This window comes from Rhea pennata, chromosome 8, assembly GCF_028389875.1.
Source record: "Rhea pennata isolate bPtePen1 chromosome 8, bPtePen1.pri, whole genome shotgun sequence".
NCBI classification, from domain to species: domain Eukaryota; kingdom Metazoa; phylum Chordata; class Aves; order Rheiformes; family Rheidae; genus Rhea; species Rhea pennata.
This window is the reverse complement of record NC_084670.1, coordinates 30988638-31004453: the sequence shown is the minus strand read 5'-3', so window position 1 is coordinate 31004453 and position 15816 is coordinate 30988638. Positions and strand designations below refer to the sequence as shown.

At 37.7% G+C, this 15816-nt stretch overlaps 1 protein-coding gene across 10 annotated transcripts in view; it reads left to right on the top strand.

Annotated features, from left to right (window-relative positions):
• Positions 1-15816, top strand: part of RALGPS2 (Ral GEF with PH domain and SH3 binding motif 2) — a 119176-nt gene that overhangs the window by 47782 nt on the left and 55578 nt on the right. For all 10 annotated transcript variants that reach the window (XM_062580924.1, XM_062580928.1, XM_062580927.1 and 7 more), the window contains 3 exons: positions 153-236; positions 7074-7163; positions 11289-11381. In XM_062580924.1, the coding sequence (XP_062436908.1) occupies positions 153-236; positions 7074-7163; positions 11289-11381 (267 nt within the window). The remainder of the gene's footprint in view (positions 1-152; positions 237-7073; positions 7164-11288; positions 11382-15816) is intronic.

The window sequence follows — 15816 nt, the reverse complement described above, 5'->3', positions numbered from 1 at the left end:
ATGTATTTCTTCAATGTGTCATTGTTCTGTTAGCTACAAAATGTGGAAAAATAAATATCTTGAAATTTAGATGATTTGTCTGTTTGTCTTTGGCTCTGAATTTACCTTACTCCCTAATTCAAAAGAATGAATTTTCATCCTTATGCTTCCAGGAACTGGCAAGTTGTGGGTGGAATAAAAAAGAGAAATACAGTTCAGCACCGAATGCAGTTGCTTTCACCAGAAGATTCAATCATGTGAGTTTTTTTTCCCCTAGTGTCATTACATGTATGTATTTAAAACTTTAGTGGACAGTGTGTTCTGGCACATCACTTTCATTTTTGTTTATAGCTAATTACTCCAAATGCCTGCTTAAAGGAGTTCCTTATCTACTGGAAATACAGAAAGATTGCTTTAGACCAAATCAGTACTGAAGATATAGCTATGTTTTTGTTGCAGCTTGTTTCATTAAGCTTTTTTTAAAGTTACTGACCAATAAAATATTAAGTGCCTTTCCCTGCAGATGATGTCTGTCATTTTCAGACTGAATCTCCATCCCATGTTAAAGGCTTAATGTATAGAAGGATGTTTGGACTAATAATTGGACTAATAATTGGATATAATTTATTTTCGTGAAACAGCTAAGTGTCTTCTGTGGAAGTTTTTGTCCTTAGCAACTTGAACCTTTAAGTGTAGGTTTTTGTTAAGGTAATTCTGAGCAAACTTAGTTCTAAACAATTTGATCCTACAAAACTTACCTTTAAATTTTCGGTCAAGCATAATTATTCAGATGGAATATATTCGTTTGAGATATGTGAAAGTGGCTTTTTTCTTAAAACTTTCTCTGTACTAAGTGAACTTACATGAATAAAATTGTAGCATTTTCCACAGTTAAAGGAATAAGTATGTAGTTAGCCAATAGTCTCAAAAATGTAATGCTTTTTTAATGCCGTATTTTATATGTTAGAGGAAGTACGTTTCTCCTTTTGTAAATGTTTAATGTCTCAAACATACAAGCTCAATTCCAGGCCTATTTTCTGTGCCTAGTCTTGCTTTTAGACATCTTTGTTAATGCTCTTAAACTTGGGCCAAGCTAAGCTTTTAATTTTTCTTGTTTTTTTTTTTCCTATTGCTGGGGCAATTGGGGAGGGACGGGACAAAAAGCAAACTTGCTGTGTACTACTACACTTTACCATCATTCCTCATATTCAAGATATGACCAAATTCTATGGCTTCTCTGTAATATTTACTACATTTCTTAATCATCTAATGACTGAAGTGCTTGTTGTCCTTGAATGTTTTGGACTCTTGCCTGGTTTGCCTCTTGACCAAAGGCAAAAACGTTACACCTCAGACTTCATCTGACCATAAACAGATTTCAACAGATGTTATAGCTGAAATTTTTCTGATCTAGCTTTTGAAGCTGCTTGTCTGTTGGACTGTATATCCAGCCCAAGGCTATTCTTACACTGCTCCTAATCTCACTGATGTACCAGTAATTCCAGCCTTTGTCTTGTTTATTCCCATAAGTTCTCTCATCAAAGAATCACTTTGGTTTTGCTGGATGGTGGACAGCGAGTTCTGAAATATTTCCATAGGAAGGCCCATGTACTAGTAGTGCACCCCTAATCAAGTATCTCATTTCTCCTTTGTTGTATAATAGCAACTGCAGGAATTGCTAAACAGAAATTTGACTTCAGACTTGCTAAATTAGAGAACTGGTAAAATATACTTACTGTCTGCAAACTGACTTTTGTCATTGCAGAACCACAGTTGAGAGATATCCAACTTGTAAAGTATGTTAAGGATAGAGGGAGAAAAGACCTGCATTGTGCTGGCCAGGACCAGCAAGAGATATACAGTTTAAAAGTAATCATTAAAGATGTTAAATCTGTTGCTGAATGTTTAGAAAACTGTTAAATGCAGTATTCTTAGGCAGTATCAGTATTCTTGGTATTCATACAGTAATTCCATATCTGTTAGCAAAATTCTGTTATCTTAATCCTATCTTACATCTCCCATTCTTACGCATCCTTGATTTCTTGTTGTGACCAAATGAGATTTCAGAGTTCTCTCTCTATATATATATTTACTTTTGATAGTCTGTATTCTACTTTTCTATGAAATCTCTATCAGATTTGATTACTCAGTGTAATTTGGGTGATTTTTTTTGTTCTGTCTTGTGTAAAAAAAAAAATCTATTTTAGAAAAGGCTATATGCATACTGTAAGAGTAACAAAGAGAACAAAATACTGGAAACACCTCTTGTAGTACTGAGTACTTTGTCAGCAGTCCCACTTCTCTAGCAAGCTTTTGATAAGGTGAACCTTTATATACTTTATTATCCCAAAATACATGCTATTTCATTTGCTTTAATCTCCTTTTTCTACTGTACTTTATATCAAGGAACTGTTACTTTTGATTAAAAGACAAGTCATATCTAAAGGAAATTATAAATTTAGGTGATTTTCAAGCTTTGTGGTGGTCTTTGAACTTGTTTGCTTTCAGACAGACTGGAAGATGTGCATCATGTCTTTTCTGCTTTGCTTTGGTTTTTTATTTCTTCAGTGAAGTAGGGCCTTAAATAAAATGCAGAACTATAATTGGCTTTGAGCTGTTCTGTCACTTGTTTTCCTCCTGCTGAGGTATTTATAGACCTGCCTTCCTATTTCATTTTTCTCATTCATTTCTGCTGTCTTTAACATGTCAGTTAAAGAGTTTGTGCTACAACTCATACCAAACTCTGCCACAAAGAGACAAAAATTCTTTTAAAGGGAGAGAAAAAAAAAAAAAAAAGGCAAGCTGAGCTGTTTAAGTTCTACCCAAATGTTGGGTTAGTTTGACTGGAACCACCTTCTGGGGAACTGCTGTATGCAGCTTTGGCTGAGGGACACATCATTTGTATCAGTCTTTATTCTGGCACTAAGGAAAGTCATCAGTCTTACCTGAAGAGGAGGAGAGCGAAATGGGGGAGGTATTGTTTCAGTTGCAGGTTCTTATTTTATTCATGTTAATGCCTCAACTTCTGACTTACTGAGACAGTAGCTTGAATAACTTTTGACATCATGAGTGGGCTTATGGTTCAAAATGTTGTCATTGCAAAGGAGTTGTGCGTTCTGATAGTGTGACTCTGTTTAGATTTGCCATCCTCTTGGAAGCAGTGAAAATCAGGAATTCAAATAGGGTTGGCAGTAGCAGCTGGGAATGGGAACATGTAGTGGAGCAGGCAGTTCCTGTTGTCTTTGCCTCTAGGTCTAATCTGCTGTAGCCAAGTTCAGGTCTACACCAGATGCTCATTCAGTAGAATCTACTTCCTGTTGGGCACTACGCTCTTCACTTGAGAAGCGCTAACTTTTAGATTTGAAGTAATCAGTAAAAATAACTGTGGCTTTTGGCTTTATCTGGCATGAATACAATTCATTAGACATTAACCTCTGAAACTTCACTGCATTTAAATTATGCATTATGCATCTGTCTTTCCTTCTTCCCCAACTCACCACAAGAAACCCATGTGTATTTAAGAAAAGAGAGTATGAAATCACTAACAGCTGTTTCACAGCAAACGGATCTGCTGATAGCATTTTGGAAACAGTAATTATGTGCAGTAGATTGCAGTCTACTGAGAATGAAGTGTGTGTTTCCAGCATTAGTTGTCTGATAATTACATATGGAGTCTGTAAAAAAACAGATCAAATTTGGAAAGAGGAGAAATCATTGGATCATTCCATGTCAGAATTCTTTAAATCTTGAAGTGATTGATACAAGGTAGTCTGCAGATTTACACATCTGCTATTAAGTATTGTGTTTAGATATATAATCGCTCTACATATCTTTTCAAAACACTGATTTCTATTTTTTTGGATTTTTTTTCTTTAGAAAAATAATGAGTGCTATTGTTACTGATAGGTCTGGCAGAGTGGATAGTTGTCAAGTTTGCCTGCTTCCCAAATACCTGGTGATTTCACTGGGGTAAGAACCTAAGTACCTGGTTCAAGTAAGAACCTAAGAATGTGGACCAAACCGGAGTGGTTTTATATGGCTCATTAAAAGAATAGGTTTTATTTAATTTTTTTCTAATGTGGAAGAAATTGGGTAGAGGTATTCTTTAAAGGATACCAGTAAATGGATAAGACCAGCCAAAAAAAAAATCTTGATGCCAGTAAAAACATGTCCAAGAGGAGTAGAACAGCTGGCATGAAAGAATGAAGCTTCCTTTTGTTCCACATCTCCTGTGCCCCTTTGTCACTGGAGAGGTAGGAGGGCTCCAGGCTGAGAATAATATTGTGCATTTTTGTTTTGTTTTGTTTTTTCCTATAAGAGCTTGGCAATGTTGAGCCTTAGTCTGGTGGGACTAGGACAGAAGTTCTGTTAACTTCACTGAAGAGATTTAGGCTTGTAACGTACAGCAAGGTGTGTGTTGTCTCTGCCTGATTCTTTATGATATGTGAAACTATTACAGTTTTACACTTCTTTCATCTTCAAAGGGGAACTCTCTCCTCAAATCCCTTTCGTTAGTCAAGGGGCAAGCTGGTTTTCTCAAGCTGTGTATCTACAACAGAACATCAAACTGAGGTTTAAAATGTTTTTGACAGTACTTGGTGAGGTATATATTCAGTACTTGCATATTTTATAGGAATGCTGTCTGCACAGAACCATTTTTGATATTTGTCAGGGTAGTATCTGGAGCTACTTGGCTTCCTTGCCTTTTTTTTTCTTTTTTCTTTTTTCTTCTTTTTTTTCTTTAGAAGCCTAAAAGAAAAGAGGGGGAAACTGAGCTCTGTGTCTAATTCTTTGCTGGCTGATACAGCCTTAGACCAATAGCAAGAGGATGCTGTATAAGATGTTCTGGTTTGGGGGTTTGTTCTGGTTTTCCATTGACCTCAGTAAAGAATGAATAAAAAAAAATGCTAAGGACATTTTATAGGTTGCTGGAACTTGCATGTTTGCTTCCTTAACCACTTCCAAAGAGCCATGGTGTTTTGATACCTCATTTCTCATCAAGTCACTCTTAATTTCAGTGAGAATGCATATTTTTTGGAGACTTGGATCCTCCTGGTGCTATTCTGTGTAAACATATTTTGAGCTGTCAGACTGCGCAGTGTGGGAGAGGATAAACAAGATGTATTTTATTGTTTTAACTGAAATTAAGGGCAAAAACCTTAAAATATATGTACAACTGTGGCATAAAAGAAGTTTAATACTATTCTTAAAAATCACAGCAGCATGACAAGTTGAAAGCTGTTTATGTAGGCAAGAATATGTTTCTTCATACACTGTTCTCAGGAGTTTTTGAAGGAAGGGAAGAACGGTAAACTGAAAGCATGGACTTGAAGGTAATTTTAATAAACTGTGATAGTTTAGCTCTGGGAGTTAAATACAAGGATAGTTGGTAATTTGTAAAGCTAGTCATACCAAACATCCAAGCTCAAATTATTTCCATGCCCACAGGGTGGGAGGGTCAAACATGACTAAGCAGGTAAACCTTTGGTGCTTTCAGACACGAGAGGGAAGCTGCAGACAACAGTAACACCCTGCCGTTATTAAAGTGTTAAAAACAGCACCATAGAAAACAAGGTTACAAAACAGTTATTTAAGCTTTCTGGATTGCCTGGCTCTGATTTTCATTGTAGGCTATTAGAAGGCCAAGTGGATGTTGGAGAGACTGGAGTAGGAGGAGCTTTTGGCAGCTGTGAACTCCTGCATCTTGCTGGCCAGCTGCCCTTTCCCTCGCCAAATATGTCCTAAAGCTGCTTTGGCCTTAGTTTTCCCTGGCCCCGTTTTCCGCTGCTCCCGCGTGCTCCCCAACAGCTAACAGCACTTTCTCCTCTTTCCCTCTGAGAAACAAGTCCGGATGAAAATACTGATAGCCAATGGGTTGGCATCCACCCTCGCTGTGTGCAGAAGGTTTGGTCTTGGGGATGCCTGGTTCATTGCCCACCTGGCAATATGATGTGTGGTTTGGAGGTCCCCAGGAATCCATTCTGGTCCTTGTTCTGGTCACTCTTTTTGACAGATGATGGTTTTACGTTTTGAAAAGAGATAAAACTGGGGGAGACTGCAAGTATATGGGAAGGAAGGATTAAACAAGCTAGAGAAACAGTTTGAAAAATTGGAAGAGAATTGAAAACTGAATATTATACTTAGGCTGCACAAATGCAGGATGGGAGCTACCTGCATGACTTGATGCAGTAGCAGACCTGAGAATCTTGGGGTTATCGTGGATCAGAGCTTTGCACAGGCAAGCTGTGCTGCATTGCTCTGGAAAAAATGGTGCTGTTTTTAAGCAGCAGTATAGCACACTTTTTTTTTTTAATATCTTGCATGATCTTTGTGTACTACCCAGTGGTTTCACAGCTGTGAAACTGTCTGGTTTTAGGCATTATACTACAAAAGATATTATCCAGTTGAAGAGAACTTGGAGAGGAGAATGAGAATGAAAAGCATGATTGTGAAAAGTTGAAATACTTGAAGTTGCTTAGCTCTAAGGAGAGAATTTAGGTGACAACTTAAGCTTTTGACTAACATGAAAGGTAACTTCAAAGAAAAAAAATCTTTGGTCTGTGGTGAATAGTTTACTGTATTAATGAAAAAACAATATATTGGACTTTGATCATAAAAAGAATAAGCTAGATATGGTATTCTAAGTTTCTACTAAAAAAAATTTATTATAGGCTGTGTGGAGAGCTTAGTGTCTTTCTCTTCAGATGTTTAGGACAGGATAAAATACTGTGAGAAGTGATACTTCTGTGAAACAAGAATTTTGTTTATTAAAAGTTCAGCATTTTGTGCAAGTTTTACACAAATACAGCATTAAAAATGCTATTCAAATATTAAAATGAGGAAATTCAGAAGTTGATTGTGGAATTAAAAAGTTCATGTTTGTATTTTTTTTTTAATATATTAACTTAAAGACCTAGTAGCTCAGTTGTATTGGTTGAGATTTTTATAGAATAAGGACTTGCATCTTTCAGATTTATTCATTCTTTATAGATGGAACTTGAGTGTTATGTAACTTTTCATGCTGTTTATGAAATAAAAATATTAAGTGTAATTGAAGCTGTATATATTTTTGAAAACAATTTTCTTCTTTTTAGGTAAGCTTCTGGGTTGTTAGAGAAATTCTACATGCACAAACTTTAAAAATAAGAGCTGAAGTTTTGAGCCACTATATTAAAACGGCTAAGGTAAGTTGGGTTTGTTTTTGTTTTGATTTGGGGTTAACCATGGTGAGTCTTATGCTTAAATTGGTAATTTCAAGAATACACGTGAATGAATGTCTGACGCTCAAGTTATGGTTTTATCTGTTGACATGAATAGGTGTTTGGTTTGTATATGTAACAAAGCTGACAGAAATAGTGACAAACCAAAATCCCCAAATGGAATTTTTTATTTACCAAAACAACTGCTTAACTAAGGAATGAAATGATTCACTTCAAATACTGTTTACTAGGTAATGTAATTTACAGTGTGTTTTCTAACGGTGGTTAAACCCAAACAGTACATGTGGAATCAGTCCTGCTCTGACTGATGCTGTTGGAAGTGCTGCTTTCATGCTTTTGTTATTGGAAGGGAGGGTCTGTTACCTCTTGCAGGTGTGGCATGGCTAATATCAACCTAATAAACATTGTTTCAAAAACAGTTTTGAAAACGTATTTGGAGTCAGACATTTTGAAGATGAAATAGCAGATGGCTCCAGAGTTGGTGGTATCAGTGTTTAGGTAGCTCTTACCCTGTGATATCATCCTGAAAGTCTTTACCACTGACTTTTACCACTCCCACTTAGATGAAAAGTGGGAGCAAACCTTGAATTAGGTGCAGATGATCCAGGGTCCTGGCCCTCCAAACAGAATCAAACTTGTTAGTTATACTGTAAAGAGAAGGATATTTTTTTCCCAGATTTTTACTGTCACAAGATGGCTGATGGTTAGAACAGCTAACTTTGACCATCACAGGTTACCTGCTAAAATGATTTTAAATTTGTTAATTATCATGGCATCTATTTTTCAAATGTTATTTGTTTGAAGTTGCAGCCCTTATGGATGAAGGGTGGCTTTGTGTACATAGTATTTCTGGCTATGAGCTTGTTAACTAAGCTCATCCATCTTAATCAACCATTAATTTTATAACTGAGCATGTTACCCGCCAGTCTTCCCTGAGCCTAGTGCCCTGTTGTGCTCCTAAGTCAGAGGTGGTTTTGTCACAGATAATAATTTTTTCTATAAGGTGTTAATTTTAAGTTTTAAGTAATCATATTGAGCCCTTTTCTACAAGGAATGAGCTTCGTTGACCAAATGTATTTTATGTTTTTGTTCAAACTTCTGAAATTGTTATCAATCAGAATGAATTTTCATCAAAAAAAAAAAAGCTGCATTTCAGTCATAAGAGGTCCTATCTGTATGGTTTGTAGCGATGAATACTGCAAGTAAACTTGTAATCTACTTCAGTGAGATGGATCACAAGACTACTGTATTAACTTTCAGATTTCCTTGAAGTGGACAGGTAGCATTTAAGGGTCTCTGATTTACAATAAATGTGGGTGTGTGAGTTTGTGTGGAGAGAGATCTTCTTGTTGTGGGTGAATTTATTTTTACTTGTGGGAAAACCTTAGTATCGCATATTCAATTTTTATATGTGGATCCCCAAAATCAACTAATTGTTTGTTACATAAGTCATACTTCAGCTTACATGTAAACATAACTTTAGGGAGCATATTGTTGAATTTCAATATTATATTGAGGAAAATTTGTCTTGTGTGGAAGTGCATAGCTAAACAGTGAACTAAAGTTGTCCTTAAGATGACTGTAGAGTTTAGGGTAAGTGCCATTGCATCTGGTCGCACTGCCAGTGACGGTCATAGGGACATGTAGGGGAAGGGGAAAGCTGAGGATCCCAGCAGACCTCTGAATTCTCTATTTTTCCTTGCAAGAATGAGTGGTACGGCATTTAAAGCTGTGTGGCTACAGGATTAGGTCTGCTGATACAGAGGTGCAACATGGCAAGTGACCCACGTTCTTCTTTTCTTATGACCCCACATAGTGCCAGGTACAATTGTATTAAAAGTTGAAGGAAAATATTGTTGATTAAAGACTGCGGGCTCAGACTCTGTTCATCAGCTGACCCTTTGTACATTCATTCAGATTCAAGTTTAAACTTTCAACAGTTACTAAAAAGCAAAGTTAAATCACGCTTGCCTAATAGTTACTACAGGCTAATAACATGCCACTTCCTGCAAATCAAATAATGTGTGATAATCTTTCATATCTGAATATTTGGTAGAAGAGGAAATTATTTCTTCAGCAACAGAAAAATAAAAACCCAATCAATATTCGTCATTTAATCTTACAGGCTATGACTGCATACATGTTGTGCAAAGAAAGTTAATTTTGTAGGATTTTGCAAACTTTGCTCAGTAATCATGCTGTAGTCATAATGGTTGAGAATATTAAAAATACAAAGACACCAAGTATCTCTAAAATATTCTTGGGTAGCTGGTGAGACTTGATATATCTTCCTGTGTATTTAAAAAAATCAATGTTTTTTTTTGTTTGAAATGGATGTACAAAAAAATTGCTAGATGATCAATTAGTGCCTCTGTGTAGAGAAGGTGGATTCGCCTGTAACGATCGTAGTGCAAAAGTGATCTTCGAAGCTAAGCAGGTCATGCCTGGTTAGTACTTGGGTGGGAGGCTGCCCATAAATACGGGATACTGTAGGTTTTTGCAGAGCCACACCACGTGCCCAATCTCATCTGTGGGCTACAGGCAGCAGTTTCTGCTGAAATGGTAATCTTTTTGAGACAATTATGTGCTTTAACAGCTGAAGTTGATTAAGCACTGCTTAGCTATACACTGTAAAATTACAATTTATTGCTTTTTATAATTATATATGATGTGTTTTTATGTCTGTTAGTTTACTTACTACATGTATTCTATTGACTTTGTTTATGTATGTCTGCTAACATGAAGTCACTGCGGCTAATACTCTTTGAGGGATTTTGTCTACACCAAACTATTATCAAAGCAGTTTTGTGCCACAGGTCACACACATCAAATTTTTTTAGGGAAGCTGTAAATCCACTCTGCAGTGAACTTGTTTGTGCCAACTGCTAGCCATACAGTAATTAGATAGTAGTCTTTTAATGGTATCTTGTGTTATATTGCTTTATGCACGAGCTAATTGAACTTAATAGCTGTTTTCCCCTGAAGTTCGCAGAGTATCATGAATAGCTATGACCTCTGCTTCGATGTTGGCAGCGGCAAGGAAAGCCTTTTCTCATTTTTAATCAGCTACATTATTATGCTGCATCCCTCTTCAGTTTGTGCACTTCATTGCCTTGTCTGGGGACATGTAGGGAAATCAAAATGAGCTATTGTGTGAATGGTTGGACAAACACCAGAACTACTAAATTTCAGTTATGAGCTCCAGAAATTTCCAAATGTTATCCCACAAGAAAAATAACAAAATAATGTAGATGTATATTGTAAATGTTGCTGTTATTGTAAAAAGAATGTGATAGGAAGCACTGCTCTAGGCTGTCCTGGTGGAGATGCTGGAAGGCCAGGAACTGCATGCTGTTTCTGCTGCCTTCTTGTGTTAGTGAATGCTGTATCTGTTCTACATTTTTTTTTTTTTTTTTAAGAAAATCATTTTTGTTCTGATGCTTTTGGCATTCAATTTTGTTATCATTGCTTTTTTCCACTAGTTAGTGAAAATTGCCTTTCAATGAGAAAAGTATTCCAGTTGCACGCTTTTCAAAATTTAACCACTTGTTTTCATCCTGCAACTATTCCCCCCCCCCCCTTTTTTTTTGGTTAGATGCTTTGCAGTATCAATAGCTCTGTAACTCTGTGGTGCCAGATTAACCATTAAACCTTACTGTGATTGCATCGTTCACAACTGGGTTTTCCTCTTCAACATCTTAAGGTTGAAAATTCCATTGATGCTATGAAAAACTTGTTGGTTTTGAATGTCAGAATTTCCAGCACTTCTGATATATGACCCTCCCCATAGTCGGCCTTTAAAGAAGTTAGAGATGACAAAAATATGTTATGAGCTATCTCTGAACTATTAGCTAATATTATCTCATCCAAAATCATATAGATAAAATGCTGACAAATTAGGGAGGGGTGTCATAAAAAATTAGGGTGGTGTAGGTGCACATCAGTCAACTATAATTATTCAGAGCACACAAAATTTCCATAATGTTGCCATATTGAAAAGGCTTTGCGTACATTTAGATCATTATTCTGTGTGCGTTATTAACAATAGCTGAAATCCTGTTTGTTATTGTATATATTTTTTGTCCTCAGAAACTCTATGAGCTGAATAATCTGCATGCTCTCATGGCAGTTGTGTCAGGCCTACAGAGTGCTCCAATCTTCAGGCTAACTAAAACGTGGGCGGTAAGTAAACAGCAGGATAATGGAGGGTTTTTAATTTATTCTTGAAAAAAACTGTAATAGTCCTATAGCTTATTTTCAAGAATACGATGATTATTACAGATGCTCTTGATCTCTTGTGCTGTGTACATAATGTTTCTAGTGCCTCTTAAGTCTATGGTTTCCTGTTGAGTTTTTTCCATTCTGGCATAGAAATATTTTTCCTTTGAAAAATAGTTCCCTGCAGATTCTACTAAATGCAGAAGCTTCTAATTTGGCCAGAAGCTATTTTGTATTTAGTTGCTGGAAAATCCTGAATGCCAAAGTGGGTCGTATTTTAATCATTTAGGGGCTTATACTATTGGAATTTTTTCTATGGAGAACAGATGTCCAAAAACTCCAATTTGGTTTCCATAAAGTATTTGTGTTTTACTGATAACTAAATTTAGTTATCTTGTCCAGTGTGCTTAGCATAATTTTCATAGTTAAAGTAGCTGTACTAAACAATATGTTTGTATGTCTGTGTTTTACACTTTTGAAATAATTTTATTCTCTAGAAACATCTATTTTACCCATATTTTCTGATTAAAATGTTAATATGATTTTTGTATAGTTGCATCCTGGATCAGTAGAACTTCAGGAATAACTCACTGATAAGAGAGCTCAGGAAAACGGGGAACTTGATTCAGCTGTACATTGGGTAGTGGTTGAGCCATATAAACAAATGAGATAATCAAGTGACCGAAATTCCTCTGCAAGGCATTCATGTAAATAGATCACTAAAAAGAGTCCTGAAAATTTTCCAGCAAGACACGTTGATGCATCTTTGCATTGTGATTCACAAGGGATTTCTTTCCTTGTCTGCTTTCTTCTCCTACCAAGGCAGGAATAACTGGAAGATAATCTTGTTCTGTTGATAAATGTGTTACCGAAATAGAATATAGCTCACTTCTGCTAAGATTAACTCATTCAGAATTTTGTTACTTGTTTTGCAAACAAATAGTTAGGACAGACATTCCTTGTTTCAAAATGCCCAGATCTTTCTAAGGAAACCTTAATGAAGTTAACACTTCAAAGTGTTCTGGCGGAGCACTTCTGTTTTTATGGTTTTGTCTTGAGATGCTTTGAGGCAACCTCAGCAGCTCTATAAAATAGTGATGCCAAATTGATTTTTCTGCATGACTCAAAGTGAGTGTCCACTGTAACCCTGGACTAACATAACCGTATTAGTTACTGCTATGATTATGCTATTCAGGACTGGGAGTCCCCAGTTTTTCTCCTTTGTTGACCTGCAGATGCTAGTTTGCACCTCTTTTGAGGATTCTCCTTCCGCTGTTGTGATGTATATGATTCTTTTCAAGTTAGGTCCTTTTTCAACCTCTGAAGTGCCATGTAGCTTCTCCCACATTTCTCAGGTGTGTTTGATTTCTCATGCAATCCCAGGGAAGTCTGTGCTTTACATCAATTTAAGCCTTTGCAAAGTTGCAAGGATAGCTCCTAGCTGTGTGTACTGCAAATTGATGTAGATATCTTTCTTTTGGAGGTTCACTTTATAAATTTTTGAAGTAAGTGTAAGGCTTTGGCTTTCTGTGTATTAAAAGCAAGAAAAGACATGAAAAGGAGCACCAAGCAATTACTGTCATTTGAATAAGTTATCTAGTAATTTTCCAAAATCTTCAGGTAGGGAAGGATTTCCTGCCCATTTTTGAGCTTAAATCTTGTTACAGTAGTGATTTTCCTCATGCTTTCATTCAGGGGGGGCGAGAGTTTGTAACAACCTACAATTATCTCAACTTTAGACATAATGAGGCAAATTGCTGTAAATATAATCACTTCCTCAAAAGAAACTTTTTTTTTGTTTGAATTAAGAGTTTAAGGAAGCTATTAAGTGTTTGCTTCATAATCTAATGTCAGTAATTCAGGATGAAATTCATGTCATCTGATGTCTGAAAGTGTCTGAAAGTTACTTGTCTCATTTGTTACCTATGTTCCCTCTGAAGTCTGTGGAAAGTAACAACCACTTCTAATGGGTGATTTGCACCATTCAAGACTTAATTGTGAACCTTCCTGAAACACTGCCTCTGTCCATTTAATATAAAGGAAGTATAGATGACTAGCTTGGACTTGGATGACGTGAGTAAGTACTAGACATCTGAAGTTGAGTGAGTTGAATTCTGCCACACTCCACCAGAGTCCTTAAACCCCAGCTCTTCTTTCTGGCATTTCGCAAAGGTGGTTTTCAGTCCTGGAGTGCTCTAATTAGAGGAAGTAGTCAGCAAGGTCTGAATCCTTCCCTGCTACAATAAAAGTAAATTGTCAGCCTTAGCTTTTGTTGTCTGTGCGTATGTACATCTGTTTATCATTCTTTGCATCCTTTGAGCATAAGATACCAGAAGAGACAGCTGAAAGATTATTTAGGAAAAGCGATAGCTCCAAAACTGAAGTAGCAGCAATTGGGCCCTTTCCCACATGGTAGTGCGTGCAATGTTTTCAGGTTCTTTGCACTTTCCTATTAACACAGGCAGCAGAAACATGATACGTACTGCACCATCAGTACAAGGGAAACTCATATGAGAACAACTTCTTTAGAGACTGTTTAAAGAGCCTTGAAAAAGTTTGTGCAAATCAGCGTGCTTTGAAGAAAATGCAGTCAGCTTCATTCCAGTCTAAATTTACACCATTACTATTCCTGTTAGTTATGTCGTACCTTTCGGTCAGAAAACCACAAAACTACATGCAAACCTTACAGACACTAAATGGAGACAAAAATGCTTTAGGTGTTTATAAGCCATCTTTGGCAAATTTCAAAAGGTGGATGTCATGTTCGGATGGTTTGCTGATGATCCCAAGCTGGGAGGAGGGGCTGAGACACCTGAGGGCTGTGCTGCCATTCAGAGAGACCTGGACAGGCTGGAGAGCTGGGCAGAGAGGAACCTCCTGAGGTTCAACAAGGGCAAGTGCAGTGTCCTGCACCTAGGGAGAAATAACCCTAGGCACCAGTACAAGCTGGGGGCTGACCTGCTGGAGAGCAGCTCTGCGGAGAAAGACCTGGGAGTGCTGGTGGATGACAAGTTGGCCATGAGCCAGCAATGTGCCTGTGTGGCCAAGAAGGCCAATGGTCTCCTGGGGTGCATTGGGAAGACTGCTGCCAGCAGGTCGAGGGAGGTGATCCTGCCCCTCTGCTCAGCCCTGGGGAGGCCTCATCTCGAGTACTGTGTCCAGTTCTGGGCTCCCCAGTACAAGAGAGACATGGAGCTACTGGAGAGAGGGCAGTGTAGGGCTACAACGATGATCAGAGGGCTGGAGCACCTGCCCTCTGAGGAACAGCTGCGAGAGCTGGGCCCCTTCAGCCTGGGGAAGAGAAGCCTGAGGGCGGATCTGATCAATGCGTACAAGTACCTGAAGGGAGGGTGTCAAGGGGATGGGGACAAACTCTTTTGAGTTGTCCTGTGTGACAGGACAAGAGGCAATGGGCAGGAATTGAACCACAGGAAGTTCTGCCTGAACGTGAGGGGGAATTTCTTCCCTGTGAGAGTGATGGAGCACTGGACCAGGTTGCCCAGAGAGGTTGTGGAGTCTCCTTCTCTGGAGATCTTCAAGGCCCGCCTGGATGCAACCCTGTCTACCATGCTCTGGGTGACCCTGCTGAGCAGGGAGGTTGGACTAGATGACCTCCAGATGTCTCTTCCAACCTTACTGATTCTATGGTTCTATGGTTGGAAAGCAGTCATACATCTCTACTGTTTCTTTGTCCTGGAATTGACAGATAGCTGCTGTCTTACTGAATGTGAGATACTGCTCATCTGAAAACTGATGCCAAAGCTAAAGGTGTAAAGTGCTGGAATGACAGAGAGCAGTGTATCTCGGAAAACAATTCCCTCTTTTGAAGTGACTTTCTTCTGAAAGCTGGTGTTCAGTTTGCCAGTGTGTTAGTTATCCTAATGAAGACAAAAGTATAGAAATCGTAGCTGGAAAGAACAGTTATTTAAACCGTGAAATTAAAGCTTTATGGAAGAGGCATTTCATTTCAACTACCATGATCACATAGGTCAATTTTAATTGAAAGAGAAAAAGGAATATGTATAAAAACTTAACAATCTGTGTCTATATAATTTTTGCACTACTGGGGATTTTTATATGGCAGTGAAATTACAGCTTGGAGATTAGAATAGTGAGCCTTCTGCCAAAATGTTTATACTAAATGTTTTCTACCCTTTAAATCTTAGCTCTAAATTAATGTAAAGCCCTTTAATGTGGTTTTGCAATAGTAGTTCAACTAGATAAGTCCCATCTTACTTGGTGTCCCAGTCTTGTAGAGAGCTTAGTTGCTGTTAATTCTATCTGGAGGGGGAGAGGGAGGGAACGAGGGACGAAGGAGATCCATGAACTTAAAATTCTAAGTGGAGATTTGTGATACCACAAGTCAACTGCTTGCTTATTGGCGGAGCAAAATACAACA